Here is a 25,370-nt window from a genome sequence, read left to right as displayed (position 1 = left end):
CCTTATCCTCAGGGGAGCTGGAGCCCACATGCCACTGGCAGTTTTAATCCTGCCCCCAGTGGCATGAAGAACGTACTGGGTGTATGTGTGCACCTGCCCAAAATCCTAATGGGAAGGAGAAATGGAGGAGAAGGGACTGCAGCGTGACCAGGCCCATTGGGGGGGCAGCTTTCTCTATTTCTCTTTCTCTTTCTCTCACTCTTTCTCTGGTGAGCACAAGTGTAGTCTTTGAGAATTTAAAAAAGAAAAGAAAAGGTGATATTTAAATAAAGACAAAATGAAAATGAGAAAATTCTCAAGTCTATGTCTTGATGAAGAATATGATAAGCAAAGGGAACAAAAGTGCAAAAGACCCTGCTCCGAATACATTGAGAATCATTAAGAAGGAATGGGTTTAATTTATTAATCCAAATAATAATTCGTATATACACCTTATAAAACATTTTCAAAGTGTTATAACATTATTCTTAGAAGGATTTTATTTCTCAATTAAGCTGTAGTTGAAATGCATTTTGTCCGTGCTAACATTTTCTGTAGTTCTAGGTTACATGTTGCTTTCTGAATTTTTTAATAATAATACAGACTCACGTCATGTAATGGAGTAAATCAAATAAAATATTGTCGATATTGCATACTGTTACTTATTCCTATGTTTTCGTTAGGTTTAATGCTCTAAGGAAAACGAGCTGGCATTTTCCTGGCAAACACAAAATGTGTTGCACAATGTACTTGAATGTTGAATTCTGAATGTTTGTGAGATGGCAAATATAGAGGAAAATTGCCTTAGCATGCATCTCAAATGATGTCACCCTGTGACTTACCTATTACTGTAAAATGACTATGAGAATGTGCTCATAAAATATGAAACAATGGTACTTGTTCTGAACAAGGCAAGAACATTAAGAATGGAATGTTACTAAATTTGGAAACCCAGAAGAAAATTGTGAGCTCTTGATTTAGAAACTTATTGTGGAGTAATGGGAGCTTTTTGTTTTTTCCATTTACTTCTTTAAAAGATGAATTTTGCTATGTCATGCTCTCCTCTTCCTGTTTTTGCAAGTATAAAGAATCTTCAAAATATTTATGGAAAATGCATATTATGAAAAACTAGATTTCAAATTTCTGTGCACAACATAAACTTATACTTAAATTTTTTAATTTTTAAGAAGTTACAGTGAACTTTTTGAAATCCTCTCCTATGTTGGCTTACGTGCGGGAAAAATATCTAACTCTAAGTAGAAATGACATTATACAATGTGGTCTGTATTTACCAATACGTAGAGTCAGATTCGCCATTGAAATAACCTCCTTTGTCATCCCAGTAGTTTTAAAATAAATAAATACATAAATAGTACAAATGAAAATTTACTTGACTATGTTGAGATTCTACTTCAATATTTTTAGATGACAGAAAACATTATGGACACTCGGGTTTAGATTTAATTCATTACACAATGATAAAGGTATTCAATATTAGTTGAGGACCCATATATCGCTCAGATGAGTGGACACGGCAATTCCTGGATATGCAGAGATCCATTCTAATCTAGATTCCATATCTCAACCCTTTTTCTATCACAGCTTGTTTCTCCTTCTCAAGGCCCCGACCATCCTGACCACTTCCTTTTGTCTCTTTGCAAACCTTTTATTATCTGCCCTTAGAACACAGCAGCAAGACATAGCCTTAGTTTTTCTTTACCCAATCAAATTCTCCTAATCCTTGAAGTATCATCTGTGAATTCTATAAAGTCTTCTTGAACCTTTTTACCTCATATCACCATGAGTCTGTTAGGTTTTTTTCCCCTATTCTTTACGCTTATATAATAATTTAATAGATTGAAGTTTAGTATTTTTTGTATTTATTAGTATTATTTAATTTAAGGATTCTTTTTTTTTTTTTTTGGAGAGGTTTTGGCTATAGGGCACGTGTGCTCACCAGAAAGACAGAGAGAGACAGAAAGCAAGAAATCACCCCCTGCACCCCCACTGGGGAATGGCCACGCCACAATCCCTTCTCCTCCACTGTCCTCTCGGAATCTTGGGCACACACGCACACACGCCTGGAGTGAGTTTAAGCCACCAGGTCCGGGACTTGAACCACAGTCGACTACATGGGAGTCCAGCAACATAGCCATTATGCCAACTGCTGGTTGAATTTAAGGATTCTAACAATACGACATAAGAGTTTTCAGTCACTCATGGCCTCTTGTTCATCAAATGGTGCTTGTTAGTCTTCATCTGACCAGATAGATCTCTTTCCACATTTGACAGTAGTGCTCTCCTCCTTTCTTTCTTGGTTCTCACTATATACCATGTCTGCCTGAGTTTTCTTCACCCTCCTTGATGTTTCTCCTCAACTTCTTTCATGAGATCTTCTTCCATTTCCTATACCTTAAATTATAGTTCCTCTCTGGGTTTTATCCTTGGCCCTCTCCTTTGTCTGTTAGAATACATGCACCCATCTTTTTTTTTTTTTTTTTTGAGAGGTTTTTGCTATGGGGCACGTGCGCTCGCCAGACAGACAGAGAGAGACATAGAGACAGAAAGCGAGAAATCACCCCCCAGGGGGGGTGGTCACACCACAATCCCTTCTCCTCCATTCTCCTCTCAGGATCTTGGGCACACACGCACACACGCCCGGCGTGAGTTTTAAGCTACCGGGTCCGGGACACGAACCACGGTTGACTACGTGGGAGTCCAGCGACATAGCCATTACGCTAACTGCTGGTTCCCTAGCACCCATCACTTTTGATCGACCACCTATTATTGCAATGTTGGCAGTTTTCAAAATAATAGCTTATGTTTGATTTTTACCCAAAATTTGCATGTGTGTATTTGATTATTGATAGGCCTCAATCCCTGGACCACAGACAACTGTTGGCCCCATGGCCCACTGGGGATCGAACAGAGGACTTGGTCACTGGGCCACACAGCAGGGAATGGGTGGCAGGCAAGTGAGTCAGGCTTCCTCAGTGTTTGCAGCACACCCAAGGCTCGCATTGCTCCTGGGTGCTGCTTCCTGACAGATCAGTGGTGGCACTGGATTCTCATGGGAGTGAAACCCTCTTGTTACAATGTGCCTGCTTCATTTTATATTGCAGCGTGGTAGTGGCGGAAATGGGGGCATGGTGAATGTGGTGTGCTTGGGTCATTCTGGGACCTGCTTCCCTACCCTCCTCCATGGAGGAATTGTCTTCTACGAGGCCAGGAAAGTTCGGGACCACTAATCTATGGATAATTCCAATGAAACACAACTACTTCAAATACCACAGTTTGAAGACTGAATGCATCACTGCCTCTCCCTACCACACACCTGTTTCCTTCCTGGATTTCCCAAAATCTGTAAACAATCTGCTTCCATCTCTCTCAAATTCTCCCTAAAATCAAACTCAGAATCCTGTCTGGTCCATTCTCAATCTTCTACTGACACTCTCTCCCTCTTTATTCTCATTGGCATTACTTTAGTTACTATTACTATAACCCCCAACTAACTCCCTTCTCCGCCCACAATCTTGGGATCTATTTACTATGCTACAGCCAGGAATTTTTTTTTTTCTTTTTTTAGAGAGACAAATTTTTGCTATAGGGCACATGCCCTCACCAGACAGACAGAGAGAGACAGAGAGAGACAGAAAGCGAGAAATCACCCCCCAGGGGGAATGGCCATGCTGCGATCCCTTCTCTTCCATTCTCCTCTTAGGATTTTGGGCACACATGTACACGTGCCCAACATGAGTTTTAAGTTGTCAGATCTGGGACTCAAATCGCAGTCGACTATGTGAGAGTCCAGTGACATAACCATTAGGCCATCTGCTGGTCCTATAGCCAGGATTTTACTGTTCTTGTTTTAATAAAGTATAAATCTAATCATAATATCACTGCTTAAAATCCTTTAATCACAGGCAGGCAGGTGGCATGGTGGTTATGGTGTTGATAGCTACAGTTTGAGTCCCAGACCTGGCGGCTTGCTTTTTCTCTCTTTCTCTGGTCAAATTAAATAATAATAATAATGATAATAATAAAATCACTAAAAATAAAAAAGCAAGAGATGTATTTTTTGCCCCAATTCCAGCATCATTGCTCATTCTCATTCCACATTCCTGAAATCAGATGGGTGTGGCTTGGTATTATTGATCTTTTTGTGATTTTACTGCAAACAATGACTAAAAATAGACTGAATTATTGAAACCACAAGTGGAAATGCAATGCTAGCATATCACAAAAATATGAGCAATTTCTATTGATAGTACTCATAAAAATAACTGTAAAATCATAATGTGCTTAATTGAGAAGCTACTTTTTCTTAACCAAACGTGGTTCTGTTATTTCAAATACAGTATATTGTAATCTATTTCATTTTTAATATCATACTTCATATTTATGACTAAATCTCATTCTAATTTTACTTTAGAAGTCTAATATCTTAGTCATATTTTAAATGCTCTTGAGAGTCCTTAAAAATAGCTTACACACATCTGTTTCTGACTGTGCTAGAAAACTGGAAAAGCTAGTATCTGACAAATAGGTCATTGAAACGCAATACAGAGACTGTAAACAGATCTACACATATATAATTACCTGATTTATGACAAAAGTGCCACTGCAATGCCTTGGAGGAAATGATGTTTTCCAAAATGTTGTTGGCTCCACTGTATATCCATCTGGAAATGGATAAATCAACATTAAATCTTGACTCTGACCTCATACCTATTACAAAATCTATTACAGATGGGTTACAGACTAAATGTGAAAGTTAGAGGTTTCCTTTTGATAAACCTTTTAGAAGACATAATAGTAGGATATCTTAATGACCTCGGAGTAAGATAGATTACCTAACCAGGACACAATTTATACCTGGAATGATATATGAATAAGACTCATTCTTACAAATCAGAACAAAGGAGAGAAAGTTATTCAACAAAAACTGTGAATTGACACTTCTTCAGTGAGCATGTTCAAATGTACAGCTATTACATACTCAATTTCATTCATCATTAGGAAAATGAAAATAACTTCACCACTACCAGAATGGCAAAAAGAGAAAAGTAGAAAGGGAAAGACACAGAAATGATCAAAAATTGGGGAAAAAGATAGAGCAATCCTAAATTTCATACACCACATGTAAAATACGAACGATACAAACTTTATTTAAACTCTTTGCTAATGTCTGACAAAACAGAATGTATATATACTTGAAGATCCTCCAGTTGGACACTGAAATAATGGACATACCATACCACATATATGTATGAATATATGTGTGTATATATATATTTCTATGAGCGTCGGTTGTAACAGTACAAGCTGGAGGGGACAGCAGTGGCATAGTGGTTAAGACACTGGACTCACATATAGCCAACCATGGTTTGAGTCCCAGACCTAGCAGCTTGAAATTCACACCAGGCACATGTGCGTGCATGCCCAAAATATTGAGAAGAAGATAGAGAAGAAATTGAGGCATGATCATCCCCCCAGAGGGTGATTTCTCACTTTCTGTCTCTCTGTCTCTCTCCATCTCCCTGGTGAGTATATGTGCCCCAGCAAAAAACTCTCCCTTACACAAAGAAAAAGTGCAAACTGAAAACAACCCAAAGTTCCATTGCAATAAAATTAAGGAGTGAATTTCCCTATAGTTATCTGGTAAAATAGTATACATTAACTAAAAATAATGAACAGGATATTAAATTGATGAATTTGATGTATGCAATGTCTAGTGAAAAAAACTCCTACATAGTATATTAGTCTAATTTTGTAAAGTTCCTAACTGAGCAAAATTAATCTATGGTAATTGAAACAATGACTACCTTTTAAGAGTTCATCACTGGACAGGACCATGAAAGGGGCTTTTGGTATTCCAGTCCTAGGTATATCACTCTTCACTGGTGGTTACAAAAATGGGAAACTCATTAAACAGTTTCTTAAAATGAGTGCCCTTTACAGTATATGTGCTATTCTTCAAATCAACATTAAAAATATGTTGAACAAGGGCTGGCTGGTGGCATGGTGGTTAAAGGCTCTGGACTTCCACATGGCCGACTGCGGTTCAAGTCCTGGGCCTGATGGCTTGCTTTCTCACTCCCCACCCTCTATCTCTGATCAAACTGGAAAATAATAATAATAATAAATAAAGTTAAAATAATTCTTTAAACATATGTTGAACAATATTGTATATGGCAACCTATAGTTCAAATGATAAATATTATCTTCTATGTTTCTCAAAATTAACTAATTTTAAAAATCAACTCAGAGATATCACTACAATAAACTTCTTCCTGAGCTGAAGAAAAGGAAAAAGCTATAATAAAAATGGTTTGGTGTCAGCATACAGAAAGTATAAATTCCAGCTCTGCTACTTTCTGTTGGGTAACCTTGGGAAGGTTAGTCATCGTAGTTGACTGTGGTTTGAGTCCTAGACCTGGTGGCTTAAAACTCATGCCAGGCATATGTGCATGTATGCCCAAAATCCTGAGAGGAGAATGAAGGAGAAGGGATTGTGGCATGGCCATCACCCCTAGGGGGGGGGTGAGGGTGATTTCTTCCTTTCTGTCTATTTCTCTCTGTCTTTCCAGCAAGTACACAGGCCCTCTAGCAAAAAAAATGTCTCTTGAAAAAAAAAAAAAGTGTGTGTGTGTGTGTGTGTGTGTGTGTGTGTGTGTGTGTGTGTATGTCAAGTCTGTGTGTATCTGGAGGTCTTAGAAAAGGCATTCATTGACTCATTTCTCAGTTTAGGTACCTGAAAAGCAATTGCAATAGCAAGAGTAGAAGAAGCAGCAGTCACAGCAGTGATAACTAGTACTTCCTAGTAGTCCCCAACCCAGGGTTCTGACTCCAGTTTGTATGCCATTAGCTACTCTGCTCTACAGCCTTGTAGGCATGCCCGCTGGTCAGAATGGGCTGCAGTCTGCTCTATGCCATTAGCTACTCTGCTCTGCAGCCTTGTAGGCATGCCCACTGGTTAGAATGGGCTGCAGTCTATATGCGTACGAGCAACCCTGGCATCTTAGTGTGATATGACACAAAGGTTGTGTCTCACTCATGCCATGCTGTGGGTCAGCCAGGGATCCTGCCTATGGGAGTTGCTTAGACACCTGGACTGATGGCCTTCTTTCATCACATGCTTCCATAATCATGCAGAGAAAAGAAAAATGTGAGAAACTGCATCCAAGCTCTCAAAGTTTTTGTATAAAAGCACTTAGGTTACAACCATGTTCGCAGTTTTGACCAAAGCAGATTACACAGGGACACATCAGTCGCTTCAAATAAGGAGATATAATGGCTCTGGGAGGTAAAGAGTCATAATAGTTGGCTAACAAACAGTGAAGACTACCACAAGGATATTACTTGACTCAAATATAAAAATGCACATTATAGTTCTAATTGAAATGTAAAGAGAGGGGCCAGGAGGTGGTGCGGAGGTTAAGGGCCTGCACCCCGCGTGACTGACTGCATGGTTCAAATCTTTGACCTAGTGACTTGAAAATCACGCTGGGTGGATGTGCGTGCATGTCCAAAATTCCAGAGAAGAATAGAGAACAAGGGATTGCTGGGTTGCCACCCCCTGGACTGGTTAGAATGGGCTGCAGTCTATATGCGTACGAGCAACCCTGGCATCTTAGTGTGATATGACACAAAGGTTGTGTCTCACTCATGCCATGCTGTGGGTCAGCCAGGGATCCTGCCTATGGGAGTTGCTTAGACACCTGGACTGATGGCCTTCTTTCATCACATGCTTCCATAATCATGCAGAGAAAAGAAAAATGTGAGAAACTGCATCCAAGCTCTCAAAGTTTTTGTATAAAAGCACTTAGGTTACAACCATGTTCGCAGTTTTGACCAAAGCAGATTACACAGGGACACATCAGTCGCTTCAAATAAGGAGATATAATGGCTCTGGGAGGTAAAGAGTCATAATAGTTGGCTAACAAACAGTGAAGACTACCACAAGGATATTACTTGACTCAAATATAAAAATGCACATTATAGTTCTAATTGAAATGTAAAGAGAGGGGCCAGGAGGTGGTGCGGAGGTTAAGGGCCTGCACCCCGCGTGACTGACTGCATGGTTCAAATCTTTGACCTAGTGACTTGAAAATCACGCTGGGTGGATGTGCGTGCATGTCCAAAATTCCAGAGAAGAATAGAGAACAAGGGATTGCTGGGTTGCCACCCCCTGGGGGTGATGTCTCACTTTCCCTCTCTCTCTGTGTCAGTGGCAAACACATGCAAACTAAAGGAAAAAAATGTAAAGAGCTATAGAATTATAGGAGATGCTATTTCATCTAAAATTCTTCTCTCTAATGAGTGTATGTGTGAGATTTCACCTTAGGGCAGCAAGCTTGTATTAATATATTAGCATGTTATTTATTTTCTATCTCAGTCTTCATTAATTTTTTCATTTTGTTATTTAAATAATCAATATGTATTTCAATTGAAACTATTAGATTCCAATTATTGTTTTTTAATTATGTAAGTAATGATTACAGATATGATCGTCTTTATGTTTTCTACTCTTAAACTTGGAAATGTACCACATAACTACATCTATAGACAAACTATGCTTACTGTATGTAAGAATATGCTAATTTAAATTAGGACTTTTTCATAAGTTCATATTTAATCATTAAATTATATCTATTAAAAAGATCCAATAATTCCAAGGTTCAATATCTAATTTAAAGTTACACAGCACTGAAAAAGTACTTTATAGGGAGCCAAAATAGGTGAGCAGTCTTTATACCTGTTAATATGCTTGTTATCTGTAAGTTTTTGATATGGTAAACATACAAAAAAATTAAAGCACTGTCCAAGCTAAGTACAATGCAAATCATTATAAATAATAAAATAATGCTTTCTTATTAAAATATAACATCTTATGATAGTTCTGCTGGGAATCTATGACAACCTCCCCAAACCCAGCAAATACTCAGGCATGATTCCTAATGTATCTAAAGATGGAATGATATCGGTAATAAAAATATGAGAACCCATGGTTACCAGATAGACACACTTTGTCCTTCACTACCAGGGTCTCTGAATGTGGCAAAGACTACAAGTCTCTAATAGCAGTATTTTTATAGTCCTTAAGTATATTGAAAAGTCTTTTAAGCTATACTTTAGCTTTTCTAATAAGAACAAGAGCAGTCTATTGAGAGCAATTTGGATGAAAAGCCCACAAAAGTTTGGTGCTTTATGTTGGTATAAGTTTTCTTAAGTAAATAATAAAGAAAGCCTTTAAAAAATAATACACCTAACAGTTTACTACAGTTGCATTACTGGAAGCATTAAAACCAATTTAAATGAAGTGCTAGAAACATTATACTCCCAGGCAACTGGCAAAAATATCAAAGACTGGTGACTGGTAGCATCAAATATGGTGAGGCTATCAACTAACAAGAACTTTGGAAAGCACTGCTGGTGGGAGTGTGTGTATTTGCTACTGTCTCCAAACTGACCACTTTATGTCTGGCATGATAAATGTAATTATAAGTATCTGACTTCCAAAAGAACAGTAATTAACATGAATAATTTTTTCGATATGTTAAAACATTGAAAATTCCTTTTCAACATAAATTGATGAGGAGGATCACCACATAAAATGAAGGAAGCCTGAAAAGAGAAAAGGGTAGGTGAGTAGAATTCGATTTTTCATGAGACTTTGTTGTGAAATCTGCCACACGAGGCAATATCATCAGAGCTGTGAGGAAGAAATCATAACTGTAAAACACAGGTGAAGGAAATGATCCCATTGCTTAGTCATTACGGGAGCCCACATGGCCAGCCACCCAGTTCAAATCCTGGTCCTTTGTTGGGCGTGGTGGTGCCTATCCTATGGCAAATCATGGCCTGTCAGCTTGAAAAACACCTGCTGCCAGTGCCTGCCCCAAATCCCTAGAGGATGAAGAAGGGATTGCTCCATAACCATGTTCCATTTGCGGCGGGGTGGGGGGAGCTATGTCCTTCTTCCTGTCTTTCTCTGTTGAGTGCATGTACCTCCTGATGAAATAAGAAAAAAAAGAAATGCAGACATTCAGCATGGAGAACTAAGAGATGAACTTGATGACTGATGTTAAATAATTTCAGAAATAACTTTTAAGTAGAAGAGGACAAAGCATTCTGTCTAGCTGCTGAGGAAAAAAAAAAAAAGCTAGAACCAAAAAGAGGGCGTTATAAGGAGGAAGGTATTTATTTGAAGAAAGTAAGAACTACCTAATGATGAATGTGTCCATCTGAAATACTGCTCTCCAAAACCAGGGAGCTCACCATATGGAACCACTCAGTGATCGGTGGTCCCATCCTTATCAGGAACACATTGATAGAATTTCTACATTAGAAGAGATTTTTCTTTTTGGGGGGTGGGGGGTTAGCAAAATCAACAAAATTTATTCTGCGAAAAGCTCTTGGGTGAGGTCCTGCTATCTGAACAGAGGCCAGGGGAATCACACCCAAAGGATTGCTGCTCATCCTCTTATAGGGGTCCTTGTCCATTGAGCGGTTGCCACAGTGTTATGGCATCCTGTTCTGGTCAATGGGAGAATATTTTTTCTGTTCAACTGGTGGCTGGTCCACCAGGAAGGTTCCCACTGGTGGGAAAGTTCCTGCCATGTTTCTTTTCTCTTCCCCCAGATCCTACAGTCTGACCTTAAAGGGATAAGGAATGACTACTGCTCTGGCTGCTTCAGGCTGTTAAGGGACACTGACTTGGGGCCCTCTGGTTGGAGGGTCTTGGGGAAGGGGTGTGTAGAGATGCAGGAGCATCTGATTGCCACTCAAGCGATGGTGGATGCGCATTCTCTGAGAAAGCGTAAGACACAGGGTGCAACAGCCAAGATTAGAAAAATAGCTTTTAGGGGTCCCAGAAGAGGCAGTAACCATGGTGCAAATGTCTATAATCCATTCCAACCTGTCCAAGAGTCAGCCGCTGCTGACTTTTTAGTCCCTTCTCTTCTACATGGGCCCAAAGGATGTTGATGTTGCAGTTCAAAACATCCAAGTATTCACCATGGTTGCATTGTCCCCACCGATATAAACAGAAGCCAATACCAAAATCAACCTGGTTGCCTTTCTTCTCCTTCCAAACGCAGATGTTCTTACATGTTCTTTTACATTGAGCCTATTGCTTTTTGCTTTCCATGAATCGTTCACTTTGAGGTAAGCAAGAGGGATGGATGCTGACATGAGCCAGGGTTGAGTAATATGAAAACCGCATGCACTAATATTGGCAACCAAGTGCAATCACTGTTAGGATTGTTAGTCTTTCAGGTCTCCATATGAGTCAGTTCTCTATTCAGTCTTCCTATACCTTCCAGCTTAAATTTACTGTGACATCTTACTGCATTCAGAGGAGTGCCTCACAAGCAATGAAAAAAGGCAGAATATCTTTAGAACGTTAGTTGGCAGCTGGTTTCGTTAAATATCTCTCCACCCACACTGTACTACATGGATTAATTTTTAAAGAAATGGCTAAATGAAGATATTAATTATTTGTATGTGGTGCATATGCTCTCATGCATTCCATTATATTTTAATTTACTATTTAACAAGTAAGCCAATATGATTTTAAATTATTTCCCATCTGGCATGCATGCTAATAAAGAAAAAAATCTAATTTATGCTATATCAATTTTAACCTCTTTTAAAAAATAGTTTCTAATTACATAGTTTTCAAGGAAATCGAACTAGAAAGAATGAATTTAGCTACCCTGCTTTTTAGTTTACATGCGTAGCCACTTTGTGTGGGAGAGAAATGAAACACTCATTTTTGAGGGTGAGTAAGGTACTGGATTCTCACTTCATTGACTATGGTTCAATTCCCAGATCTGGTGGCTTGAAAATGACAAAAAAAAAAAAAAATAGATAACAAATGTTTAAAAACAAAACCACACAACAACAAAAACACATGAAAAGAGAATATGTGCACAGTTACCTATTATTTTTCTTTTGATTGTGCTATGTAAAACTAAAATACAACGGGGCAAATTTTGCAAAATAATTATCTGAATCTTCAGAGAATTCACCTGTATTCTGCTTCACTCTGGTGGGATATATGATGATCAATTTTGGAGAAATTCTGTAAACCACACTAAGTTTCTGTGATAGTTCTCCACTTCTCTGCTTATTTACTTACTACACATACTACCAGTATGTGCCAAAACAGATTGTTCATGCATCTACAAACACATGGAGACATTAAGATTCCTAGATGGTAAATTCTTTAGCATTAATTTGCTATGGATTTTGGAATTTTTTTTTGAATTCAAACTCATGTGGTTCGTACTTTTATGGATAATTGAACACATTAATAATAAATGGAGGGGGCTTTTAGAGGTTGAGTAGACATGGACATGGATATATCCACTATGTGGACATGGTAGCTGTTACCATGTCTGCCATGAGATAATCAGCCCGGATCTGCTACTATACCTGTTGACTAACTGTGGAAGACTATACTAAAATAGAGATGATGGAGAAGATTCCTAAGCAGTTGTGTATAAGGGTAGACACAAAACCGTAGGTCAAGTGGTAGTCATGAAGAAAATGAGATGAGGAAGTGAAGAGGAAGGGTTTTACAGCGCTGTAATTTGAGAAATTTCTCCATTAAAAGAACTTCATCATCCAAATATAGTCAGTCTTAGGCTTATACAGGATTCCAGGTTGTATCTCTTCTTTGAATTTCTTTCCATGGATCTCAAGAAATACTTGAATTCTACCCTCCTGGTCAGTTCATGCTTCACTTGTTAAGAGTTATTTGTGCCAAATCCTCTAAGGAACTGTGTTTTGTCACTCTAGAAGAATTCTTCACAGAGACTTAAAACTTCAAAATTTATTGACTGATGACGAAGGGACAATTAAACTGTCTGATTTTGGCCTTGTCAGAGCATGTCTGGTACAGATCTCTAAAGTATTGCTGAACCCAGCCCATTGCCTGACTCCAACTGACATTTCGAGTATAGGCAATATATTTGCAGAATTAGCCACCAAGAAACCATTTTTTCATGGAGATTCAGAAATGGACCAACTCTTCAGAATTTTCAAAGCTTTGGGCAACCCTAATAGTGAAGTCTGGCAAGAAGTGGAATCTTTACAGTACCATAAGAAAACATTTTCCAAGTAGAAACTAGGAAGTCTAGACTGCTCATATTGAGAACCTGTATGTTGAGGCTAGCAGGTGGCTTCTCGAATCCTGGAACTGGTGGCTTGCTTTCTCACTTTCCTTCTTTCTTTGTCTATTTCTGGTGAGTGCTTGTGCCCTATAACAGATTAAACAATAATAATAATTTATAAAATTAAATAAATAATCCTTGGGAAAAAAAAGAAAAAAAGAACCTAAGAAACTCTATTATCTTGTTATAATTCCTACATATCTCATCTCACAAAGCTATGATGAGAACCAAATGATACAATGAATATTGTATGCGTTTTTACTGCTACATAGAAAATTACCTCAAATTTAGCAGTTTAAAACAATATCTAGGCCAGCACATGGCAGGGCAGTTAAAGCAGCTGGATTCTATATGGCCGATTGCATGGTTAGAGTCCCGATTTTGATGGCTTGAGAAACATGCTACATGCATGTGACTATGTGCCCAAAATCCTGAAGGAAGGGAGACTGGAGGAGAAGGAATTGTGACATGACCATACTTTCTTACTTTTCCTCCTCTCTGTCTATCTACAGCAGTGTATGCACCCTTTGGCCAAATCCAAAATGAACAACAACAACAAAAGGCCCCCATTTACTATCTCACCCTATCTTAGGTCAGAGATTCAGGGAGAGCTTAGCTGCATCCTCTCTCTTCTCAGGAATTGAAAAGAATAAAATCAAGGTATCAGCTGAGTTGCTTTTCTTTTTGGAGCTCAGGATTCTATTCCAGAGCTCTGTGGCTGTTAAAAGAATTTATTTTCTGTGGTTTTAGGACTGGAGTCCCAATTTTCCTGATAGATGTTATCGACAGAAATAATCAAGCTCTATAGAAATAATTAAAATGATTTATTCTAAGCATGAATATGAGTGATCAAGAACCTGAGATGTAATCTCTAGTTGCCCAGAGAAAGTGTTTTGGGGTGATTATATGCTATAGTTCTTCTATTTAATCCTGAGAACAAGAGACACAGATAAAACTGACAATCAGCATAGAGTCATTACATTGGGTTGGCTCAAAAAGGCAGGCCATCCAGGACCAGGGCTTATAGGTAATAGGTAGGTTTAGAAATTCTTTTGTCTTGTTGCCAAAAGACTTGGAGTCAACAGAAAAGAATGCCTGAGTTTAACTTTAACAAAGATAAGTTGTTGTGTTTTTGTTTGTTTTTGTTTTGTTTTTGTGGGGAGGTGGGTTTGTTTTGTTTGTTTGTTTTTTGAGAGGATTTTGCCTTAGAGCCCCTGTGCTCCCTGGGGAGAGAGACACAGACACAGTGAGAGGGAAAGTGAGAAATCACCACCCAGGAGGTCCACATTCCAATCCCCTCTTGTCCATTTTTTGCCTGGGATCTCGGGCACCCACAGGCACCTGGCATGATTTTCAACCCCACTGGTCCAGAACTTGATCAGCCATGTGGGAGTCCAGCAACCTAACCGCTTCACCATCTGCTGGTCCTGGTAAGAAGATGTTACTGTATACCACTTAATGCTATGCCAGGGACAGAATAAAGGGGCATCTCATAATGATTGGATCAAAGCTGTCTGTTACACAAGAGTAACATTTGTAGACATGACCCCTCAACTCAGTCCGCTTGGAAAGGACCTTCAAATAGGAGCAGTAAACAGATACCACTTCAGCGTCAACTATGGGTTGCTCTCAGCATCTAGGCACTAACCTTTCCATGGTTACTCTTTCATACCTGAAATCTCCAGTGCCCTAATTGTATTAACTTATACAACAAATTAAGGAAAAGGTAGTATGTTTCAATGCTTTAATGATATTTAATCCAGGAACAAAGATGACAGTCTCAGAGATGTTTACTTATTAAGTTGCAGGAGTGAGCTTGTAATGACCCACTTGACAGTGGCTCTGTCATTTGACTTGCACTTCTGAAGACCTCATATATTGTGTAAAAAATTTTTAAAAACTCAATAAATATACAATAAAAGACTAATGTAAGGAAGGTTGAACATAATTACCCTTTTCTTCATTGAAATAAAATTCAGAAATTTAACCTAGAAATCCAAAGATGAAACTTCAATCACAGGAGTGCTTTAAGTGCAAGACAAATTCCATTTTCACACAGAGATTTCGTAAAACTTATGTACATGAAACTAAGTAGTATTATAGAAAATAAGCAATATAGACTACAGATGATATCTGTGTGCAGTCATCTCTGCCAGTGTTGGCAGTGTGACCTTGGATGACTTACTTTTCTTCAGTGGGACTTGGTTCTGTCTCTTTAACATGGGGGTAACGTTGTCTACTTCAGGAGATGGTCTGAGGATAAAGTGAAATAACCCATGCTAAGCTCTTAAAATGACATCTGGTATATATTAAACATTTAGTAAGTAACAACTACTGCTGTTAATTGTTATGATTAGTTATTTTTAGTTATTTTTAGAGGTTTTTGCCTTAGGCATGTGTGCTACTGAGAGAGAGAGACAGAGACAGAGACAGTGATAAGGAAAACAAGAAATCACCCCCCAGAGGGGATGGCCAGGCCACAATCCCTTCTCCATTCTCCTCCCTGGATTTTGGGCATGCACACCCATTTGCCCAGTGTGATTTCCAAGTCACCAGATCTGAGTTTCAAACCATGGTTGGTCATGTGGGAGTCCAAAGGCATGACCACTGCACCATCTGCTGGTCCCTATTTCAATTATCTTAGCATGTGGCCCCATGTCTGGAACATATTAAGTGCTCAGAAAGTTATTTTCTTCACCTTTTTCCAATAACTGTTGAGTTGTACTGGTTCTGTCGAAGGTCAAGTTAGATGGATATTATCAATCTAAAATAGGCTAAAAGATGACCATTTTCCTAATTTTATTTAATTTTATATAATTTTCTTCCTTTCTGCCTGTCTAATTGTCTGTCTGCCTTCTTTTCTTTTTTCCTGTCTATCCTTCCTTTTCTTTCTCTCTTTCTCTTTCTATTCTTTCTTTATCATTTTTCCCCAAGCAGATATTATTTTAAATTTCCGAACAACTTATGTCAGCAAGTCTGGCCAAGTTATCTTTGAAGCAAGATCGATTTGCATCCACTATGTCACAACCTGGTTCATCATTGACCTCATTGCTGCCCTTCCTTTCGATCTCCTGTATGCTTTCAACGTCACAGTGGTGAGTAGAGCACGCTCTTCCACACGGCCTTTCAGCTTACGTTTACCACGTGTTTATTTTCACATTTTCCAGATTTAAATGTTTCTGGCAGTTTGTGCTTCCAGGGTTTTGTGCTCTTTTTATCAAAGATGCCACAGTGCCCAATCATATGCAGACCATTAAGTGGAGACACTTAATGAAATTATTTCTTCTGAGATTTGCATTACCTGTTTCTACTTATTTAAATACCCACAGCAAAGAAGAGCAAAACCCTGAATATATCATAGATACCGACTCACTACACCTAACTTTATGATAGGAAAACTATTTGTTGGGTCATAAGCATCATTTGACATAGGATATTTGCAATTCCGTGGAGAGTTTGAAGATTATCTTCTATTTTTTTGACACTTACCATTATCCATTGGCAAATCAAGTGAAGACCAATCAAGATAGACAGGAATGCTGAAATTAAAATAAAAGAATTCAGCCACTTCTTAGAAATTCTTGTAAAAGATTGGATGGGGCAGAAACCTAAGTGGCACATGACTAGCACAAAACTCGAGAGTTCTTTTTTATGATTTTTCTTTTACTATTACATTGAATCACATATATCTTTACTGTGTATAACATTTCTTTTTCCAGCATGATAACCATGCAAATCAGTCAAGACAAAGACATTACTATCCACATCATCATCAAATAGCTTTTTATCATTTTTTTCAGATTATTATTTTTATTCTTTTATTTTTTAAACATTCAATCACTATAGATCATTTTACTTGTAAAGATAACTTACCCAACATGAAATACTTCTCAGACCAGTCCAGTTGAGAATACTGTACATGTCATCATCAACAGGTAATAAGCCATTTCTGCATCCCACTAATGCCATGCCTCTCTACTTGTTCTCTTGCTATCTTCCTCTATACTCTTCCCTACTTCCCCACCCCGTTCCACACTGTCTTCAGTATCCATAACTATTTTTACTGCCTTTATGCCCTCCAACATTTCAATCTCTACCACAGAGTAAGGATAGTATATAATAAGTAGATAACATACAGTATCTTTCTTTCATAGCCTGGCTTGCTTCACTCAGCAATAAATCATCCATATTCAACCACTTGTAGTAATACTTGTACCTTCTCCTGTCTTCTTTTAATTCCTTTTCCTCATGTCTCCTCATAGGAAAGAGGAAACTACTTGTAGTAGCTTCCTATTTGATGACTGATCCTCTTAAGCATATCAAGTGCTCTCTTTAAATAGAGAGACTTTCAAGGAGGCCATTTTAGGATATTTAATGCCATTTTTTGCTAGAGTAACCAATTTTAGCATGTAAAAATTTATTAAATATTCAAATTTTAAAAATTATTAGTTGCAACCTCTAATATAAATCATATTGTCTTTCAAAACTTTCTTTAAAGGTACAGTATTCAAAATTAAACAAAATGAGTAATGTTTCAAATAGTCATAACTGACTTTAGAACGAACATCAAATTGTAACCCTGACCATTAGTACAAACTTACGTATCTGTTAGTTGTCCATATATTAGGATTTCTCTTTTCCTTCTTACTTTCTTTCTTTCTTCATTTCTCCCTTCCTTTCTTCTTCCTTTTCTTTTCTTTATTTTTCTTTCTTTCTAAGTTGAGAGGTTGAGAGTGCCAATATCTTTAAGAGATTTATAACTCAGCTGGAAGGAAAGCTCCTGGGAAAAAATCTGGTACATAATATCAATCAGTGCTATATTGAATTGTTATCGAGATTTTCTAAAGTGCTTTTTAAGATTGAGTTTGACTAGATAAGTGTGCTATAATGAAAGTGTAATGACTTAAAAGAGGATTTTTAAGACTATAAAAGAAATCCAAAAGTGTATAACTCACCAACTGTTTAAAAAAAATTCTGCATTCTCCTGGCAAATTGTTAAATAAGTGAGGTTTAATAGAATTCCATTTTAAGTTAATTAACTGCTTTGCTACTAAGTGCTTATGATTTTTATGTTCCATTTTTTCTTTGAGCATTAAGAAAATAGGATAGCTTAAAATATGTTTATGTAATGTATAGCTATTATATAATAGAAGTATATAACATGCACACACACACACACACATTCATTAACATCCTCTTTGTATAATATTGACATGGATAAAGGACGTTTTAAAGACTAATTATCATGTTTTGCTGAATTTTAAATATTTGTGCAGTTACTGCCCTCCTACTCGCTTTCATCATCCTTTCCTAGGAACTCCAGAACAAATGCTTTATAGGGATGTAAAATACAGATCAATATTTGCATCAAAAAGGAGAAAAAAAGGAAGGAAAGGATCTTTAATAATGATGCTCTTTCCACTTTTTACAAAAGTGAGCGTGTGATTGATTACCTAACATGCCCACACTTAGGAGAACTGACTCAAGTTCTATAGATCTAATTATTTTTCAAACCCTCAATTACTTTTATTACAACTTTCCGGGTTTTTGCTTCACTCTCTATAAATTACTGTTATAAAGCAAGTTCATTAAATGGGGAATGGTAAATAGGGCTGAAAGGTAACGTGTGTAAGGGGGTAGAGACATGTGATGTCTAATCCTGACACTGTGTCCAATTGTGTAAAATAATACATACAATTGTACCAAGTCTGACTGGTAAAGAAAAGCAGATAAATCCTAATTGGGGAAGGTAAGCATTTCCTCAAACAAGTTAAACTTTCCTCGTTCATCCATCCACCTGACATAACATGTCATGAATGAACAGTCTTACAGTGGCCATAGCATTAAAGACACGGTCATACTCCATTCCAGAAACTAGCTGGCTGTCAGGTAAAGTGGACGCCATGGTGTGAGTCCAACCCGCGCTCCAATCTGTGCCGCTCTGTCTCCCACCTCAGGTGTCTCTCGTGCACCTCTTAAAGACTGTCCGGCTGCTGCGCCTTCTGCGTCTCCTGCAGAAGCTGGACCGTTACTCGCAGCACAGCACAATCGTCCTGACTCTGCTCATGTCCATGTTCGCGCTCCTCGCACACTGGATGGCATGCATCTGGTATGTCATTGGAAAGATGGAGAGGGAAGACAACAGCCTCCTCAAGTGGGAAGTCGGTAAGGGCCTACCTTCGGTCACATGCTTCATTTTTAAATGAAAAGGAGGAGCGTCCTGAATTGGGGGGAGGTGAAAGGTGCGTCTATAAATATGTTTTCTCCAAATATCAATCGGACATATTTAAAACATACTTTTTGGGTGGAGGCAGTCCAGGGCATGGTGGTTAGGGCACCTGGATCCCACATGATCAACCACGTGGTTCGAGTCCTGGACCCAGTGGGTTGAAAAACACACTAGGCACATATGCATGCCTGCCTAAAATCCCAAAAGGTAGGAGAAATGGGGGAGAAGAGTTTGAAGAATGGTCACGCCCCTGCCAAAACTAAAAACACAGACCACACAGTATGTTTTTTTGATCCACTGTAGAAGTAATTTGTTTTGAGAAAGTTTCCTGTAGTAGTTTTATACTCTTTAAAAGATTGATGAGTTAAACTTTCAAGCTGAACTGTTCAGAAAAGCCAGCAAGGCCACAGAAGTGCATAGATGAATACAGACCTAGTAACAGTCCGTCACTGGGCAGCTGCTCTGTGGTTTGTTACTACAGTATTTTAAGACATGAGAAAATGATCATTTGTATTCAAGATGTGAGTTAATAGAAAAGGTATATTACCATTCCTCTTTTTAAAAAAGAGAGAAAGAGAGCTATTATCACACACTTCCCAGTTTTAGCATATATTGGGGATTTGTGATGGTAGACAGAAGTGGATATTTATGAATATGATTTGCAAATTTTCATGTCCCCATAATACAGGGTGAGTTGAGGAGACATGTGCCAAGTGTCACATCATTATGAACAAATGGATGTGAACGAGTGGACATGAGCCTCTTCTAAAAGTTCTATCAGCCCCAGAGTATTTATAGCAAATGCAGATCCCCAACCCTCACCCTCAGTCCTGAAATACCTGCATTTTTCTCACAGCCATACCTTTTAAATAATCTTCATTGCATCCCATGCAGGATTTTTTTTTTCTTAATCTGACATTTAATCAAAAGAATCTGTTTTCCAGTCGGCTAAAAAAAAATCCTTCACTTATTTTCTCCACCAAAAATCAATCTTGAACTTTTGAAAGCAGCTCAGGTCTTTGGATAAAGCCACAGGCGACTCCCAAGAGAGAAAAATGTCCAGACATCTTCATCCCAGCACTTAGTGGCACGATGCTCCTGGAACGTCCCGTGCTGGCTCTCAAGAATGCCATTTTTCTCACCCTAGGGCATATACGAAACCTTCAAAGGGCATCAATGTGGAATGCTCTGAAGACCTTAAGAAATCAGGTTCATTCAAGAGAATGACTCCCTTGTCCAGGTTCTTTAAAAATTTCCCCCCAGCCATCTCAATTCTATTCCTGAGTGACACAAAGCAACTAATGTGTTTTGATCATTTTTATTTCCAAATAGTTTCATTTTTTATTATTTCTTATCAAGCAAGGTACTTCTATGCCTTATTGTGGATCTTAATTCTTAGAAAGGAAGGAAAGGGAAAATAAACCTGCAGAATGAAAGTAAAAATTTTCTAGGGGCCAGTCGGTGACATGGTGATTAAGGCAGTTGGACTCCCACATGGCTGACCATGGTTTGAGTCCTGGATCTCGTGGCTTGCTCTCTCATTTTTCATCTCTCTCTCTCTCTCTCTCTCTCTCTCTCTGTCTCTGTCTCTGTCTCTCTCTGGTCACCCTCAAATAAAATAAAATAAAATAATGACAATGAATAAAATTTTTTTAAATTTTTTTCTATATTAAAATGAGATCAGATAAGAAAAAGAGAGAAGAATTAGTTAAAAGGAAAATTGAAGCCAAATAGTACTGGGGTTAAAACATTTTCTTTCAATACTGTTCCCTTTTCTAAAACCTTGTCCTGAAGGGCTGCTCATCACATAGTCTTGCATTGGCCTGACTGCGCTCAGTGAGTAACAGCATGAGGTCTCTGCCCTTTCTTTTGAGTCCATATGAAATTCGGCCTTGTGGTCAGCACCTGATTTCTTTTTAGAACTGACCTAATTTCCTTCAGGTCCCAGACCTATACACTCATGTTAATTTGTAAAGCTCGTCTAGTCTGACAGTCTCCAGATGGGGAAATCTAGCTTATTCACGCTCTCAAATCTAGTTATATGAGGAAAGCTTTTTGTTCCATTTCCAACAAGCCAGTCCTGCTGCAGACATACGGTCTCGCTGTATGTGGTGTTTCTTCTCACAAGCACACACCGTATCTATTGTCCATCCAAAAAGAAGCCCACAACTCAAACTGCCTCCACGCTGGCCCATCCGCTCGCACTTGTGGTCCTCGGTTACAGCTCAGTATAATGGGTGAGAGGTTGTCAGCTGGAACTCAACCCCAGCGAGAGAGCACTGGCACAACGTGGTGATGGAAACTCATTGGTCCGTAGCCCTCTCCTGCCGTCACGGCTCCATCACAAAGCAACTGTCAGATGTGCAATAATTTCGTTCTCCTGTCTAGCCTCAGTTTCCTCATCTATAACAAGAGAAAGCTTGCCATATAACTGTAAGACCTATTTTAGGTTCTATGATTTATGATTGTGACGGATAAATGAACCCAACAGCATAGGGTCACATATAGAGGTGTGTGTGTTCATGTAAGTGATCAGTTGCAAGCATCCATATCAACTATTTTGAGGATGTCATCAAGTACACCCCATGATCATGGCCTATCAAGAAATTGATATGTTTCACTCAGTTACAATAAAAATAACTGAGCATCTATCTTCCGAGAATTAGATTTCCTGTCTAAACACCTCTTGGGATATGATTAGGAAGGTGGTATGCTTATGTCTGTAAATATTGGGCTTATCGGCTTGGCTACAGGGGACTTTACCTTCCCTTAAAATTACTTGCAGTGTTTGTTCATTTAAAACATTATCCATCCACGATGTGGACACAAATTAAATAATTATAACCATCGCTACCTAATTTTATAATGAAACAGTTGAAAGTCTAGGCTAATTTAGTTTTTAATATGTAATTTTCTGCTAATAATATGTTTTACCTTTTTGCTTCAATTATCACCAAAAATTCATCACACAAATAAAATTTGGTTAGAAAGTATGCTATTCTTTAAAGTTAACATTAGATGTTTAGAAAAGTTCATTTTCCCAGGAGATACAAAGATTAAAAAAAAAAAAACATAATTCTTAATTTACCTGAAATGACTTTCTTCCTTTTGTTCTTGGCAGACACATTACTTACAGGTAGAGAGAACTGTAGTATTTTGATTAGACCAAAGCAAAGTTAGTCTTTAAAAGATGTTGCAGCTGTACGTCTTTCTTTGGAAAGAAGTAATAATTATAGATTTTTATCAGAAGTTGGTTGTAAACTAATTTTCCTGGTGTTTTTACATATTTCTATACCACGTTTTAAGGAAGTTTGAGGTTTGCCTTACTGTTTATGGGATTTTATAAGTGGGGGAAAACTTAGTCCAACTCTTTGAATTTATGAAGCTCCATGATGGAAGAGGTCATGTCTACTGTGTTTGCTGCTGTATCCCCACTGTGGGGTATGGTGAATGGCAAGTGTGCAAAAACAGGTTGAATAAATCAGTCTTCGAGATCAGTTACTAAATGACAGTGATAGGGTACAAGAACCTAGATTCCCTAACTCCTTATCTATAACTCCTAATAATTCTGACTATTGGGAAAAGATAGGGAATGGTTATTTGGCAAACTGTTTAGGCTAGGAAGATTGAGAACAAACAGGGTAATCACATAAGGTTTGCACATTCATTCCAAAAATAATTTTTTTGAGCACCCATGACATGTTTAGTCCTCTGTTATGCATTGGAGATGCCAAATATATATATATATATATATATTTGTGTGTGTATACACACACACACACACACACACACACAATACATATTAGATGAATGAGGAGTCATGGTGGTAGTAAAGTGATGAGGCTAAAGAGATAGGCAGGCAGAGATAAAATCTTATTCTTATTGCAAGAAAGAGAGAGAGAGAGACTCTCTCCACTCCCCTGCAGGGCGTGGTCACACAACAATCCTTTTTCCCTCATTTCTCCATCCCATCAGGATTGGGGCATGCTTGCACCACATACCCATCATGTTTCTCAAGACTGGGATTCAAACTGTGGTCATTCTTGTGGAATTAGGTTCCCCATGCACAATGTCTAACCACTATACTACGGACCGACCTGAAACCAGATCTTTATAGACCATTTGTGCTGAGATGAAGAGTTTTGACTTCCTCCTCAGGCTACAGCCAGGCATGAAGTTTTCTCTTAATCAATGATACTTTGAATATAGAGCACCAACAAATAGCAGGAGATGTTTTGCTTTGCTTTATTTTCAATATCCATAATATAGCACTAATAATAGGCTTACCTCATTGGGGTTGTCTCTATTAAATTAAACAATGTATGTGAAGCATTGAACCCTGTACCTAGCACCTAGTAACTGCCCAATAAGTACTAATTACTATAACTATCACTATCATTTTATTCTGAATATTATTTTAATCAAAGAAAGCTGTCACTAGTCAATGTTCATAATTCTATATGGAAAGGTTGTTAGGAAATGGTTTAAAAATTGTTGCTTTCCAGACTTAGTTGTAGTGCTAGACAATAAAATATATGCTTTTGTGCATATTCAAAATAACTTATGTGTACCAACTTTCTATTTGAAAATTTTGCTAGGCAAAAATTACTAATCTTTCAAAAGACTTTGCTTTTGAAAATTTTAGCAAAGTCTTTGGACTAGGAAGATTGAGAGGAGAACAAACGCCTGTATATATTAGAAGATTTCCCTCTCACAGCTCACACAGGAGACACTTTTACATCTAGACTGTAAACTTGCTGGAAAAATACCAAACTTTTAGGTAATTTAGATATAGTGTTGCAACAGTAAGATTTATCACTGCTTTAAAGAGATATTCACAGCTAAAGCTGAAAATGCTTTATGAAATTTAATATTTTGGTTCTTAAGATAGAAGGCTTTGTTTAACCATGAGAGAAGTTCAATAAATACCTAAGTAAAAATTTGTAAGACCTTATATCTTCATTAATATAAGTATCAGATTGAGTATTCTCTACAGAAAAAAAAAATCCTAAATACTCTGAAGTCTTGAACTTTTTGAGTGCCAAGATGACACCACACAAGAGAAGTTTCACACCTGACCTTCTGTGATAGGTTGTGGTCAAAATGTTACGTTTCTCATAAATACTATGGAGAATTACCTGTGGGCTGTGTGTATAAGGCATATATGAAATATAAATGAATTTCATGTTTAGACTTGGGTCTCATCCCTAAGATATCGCATTAAGTATATGAAATACAAAAATTTTAAAAATCCAAAATTTGAAATTTGGTCCCAAATATTTTGGATAAGGAATACTTATCCTATATACAATTTTAATTATTTCTTGTTCAATTAATGACAGCTATAAGGTTCCATTAATGACATTGAATCTGTCCTTGAAGAGCTCCAGTAGTATCCTAATAAGTGTTCTCATTTTAAGCTCAAAAGATTAGATTTAAAATCCTGCTTCTGAGATGTAGTAGATTTGTGGTTTTGGCCAAAATTACTTCAGTTGTTGAATTTTCCCAGAATGGCCTTAGTTCTTCATCGTTAAAATGGATGTAGTGACACAGTCTCATCTTACACAGTGTCTGGCATGTAGTATGTTGTCGTAACTGGTGACTTCCACTTTACCACCACTACCACCACCACCTCTACTGTTATCACTACTTGAGGCATCCTCAAACTACAGCTAACTGCTCAAACTTCCACTGATCAGCCATGTGGAATTGAGATAGCAATACTATTCAAGACTAGTGAAGAGGCGATATTTCTATACCGATATATAAATGAACAAGTAAAAAAAAAAAAAAAAAAAAAAAAAAAAAAGCAAACAAAAATGAATTCATTGACAGAACATGTAGACTCAGAATTTAGAAGGACAGAGAAAGTCTGGAAAAGATCATGAACTAATGGAGTTCCAGAATCCTTAGTGCAAGAAGTTTCATTGCTGACATTTTACAAGGGTGGCTTGAACATGTCTGTGTCTTCATATATCCTG

The 25,370-nt window shown here is 37.9% G+C and overlaps 1 protein-coding gene and 1 pseudogene across 1 annotated transcript in view; both read left to right on the top strand.

Moving 5' to 3' along the window:
* KCNH8 (potassium voltage-gated channel subfamily H member 8) overlaps window positions 1-25,370 on the top strand; it is a 303,346-nt gene that overhangs the window by 170,655 nt on the left and 107,321 nt on the right. The window contains exons 7-8 of the mRNA XM_006161869.1: window positions 16,098-16,255; window positions 19,118-19,325. Of these exons, the coding sequence (XP_006161931.1) occupies window positions 16,098-16,255; window positions 19,118-19,325 (366 nt within the window). The remainder of the gene's footprint in view (window positions 1-16,097; window positions 16,256-19,117; window positions 19,326-25,370) is intronic.
* On the top strand, window positions 12,428-13,141 carry LOC102475752 (cyclin-dependent kinase 1-like; annotated as a pseudogene).

Source organism: Tupaia chinensis, unplaced genomic scaffold, assembly GCF_000334495.1.
Source record: "Tupaia chinensis unplaced genomic scaffold, TupChi_1.0 Scaffold139389_1, whole genome shotgun sequence".
Taxonomy (NCBI): Eukaryota; Metazoa; Chordata; class Mammalia; order Scandentia; family Tupaiidae; genus Tupaia; species Tupaia belangeri.
Note: the sequence above shows the minus strand (reverse complement) of the source record. Positions and strands in the feature narration are given on the sequence as shown.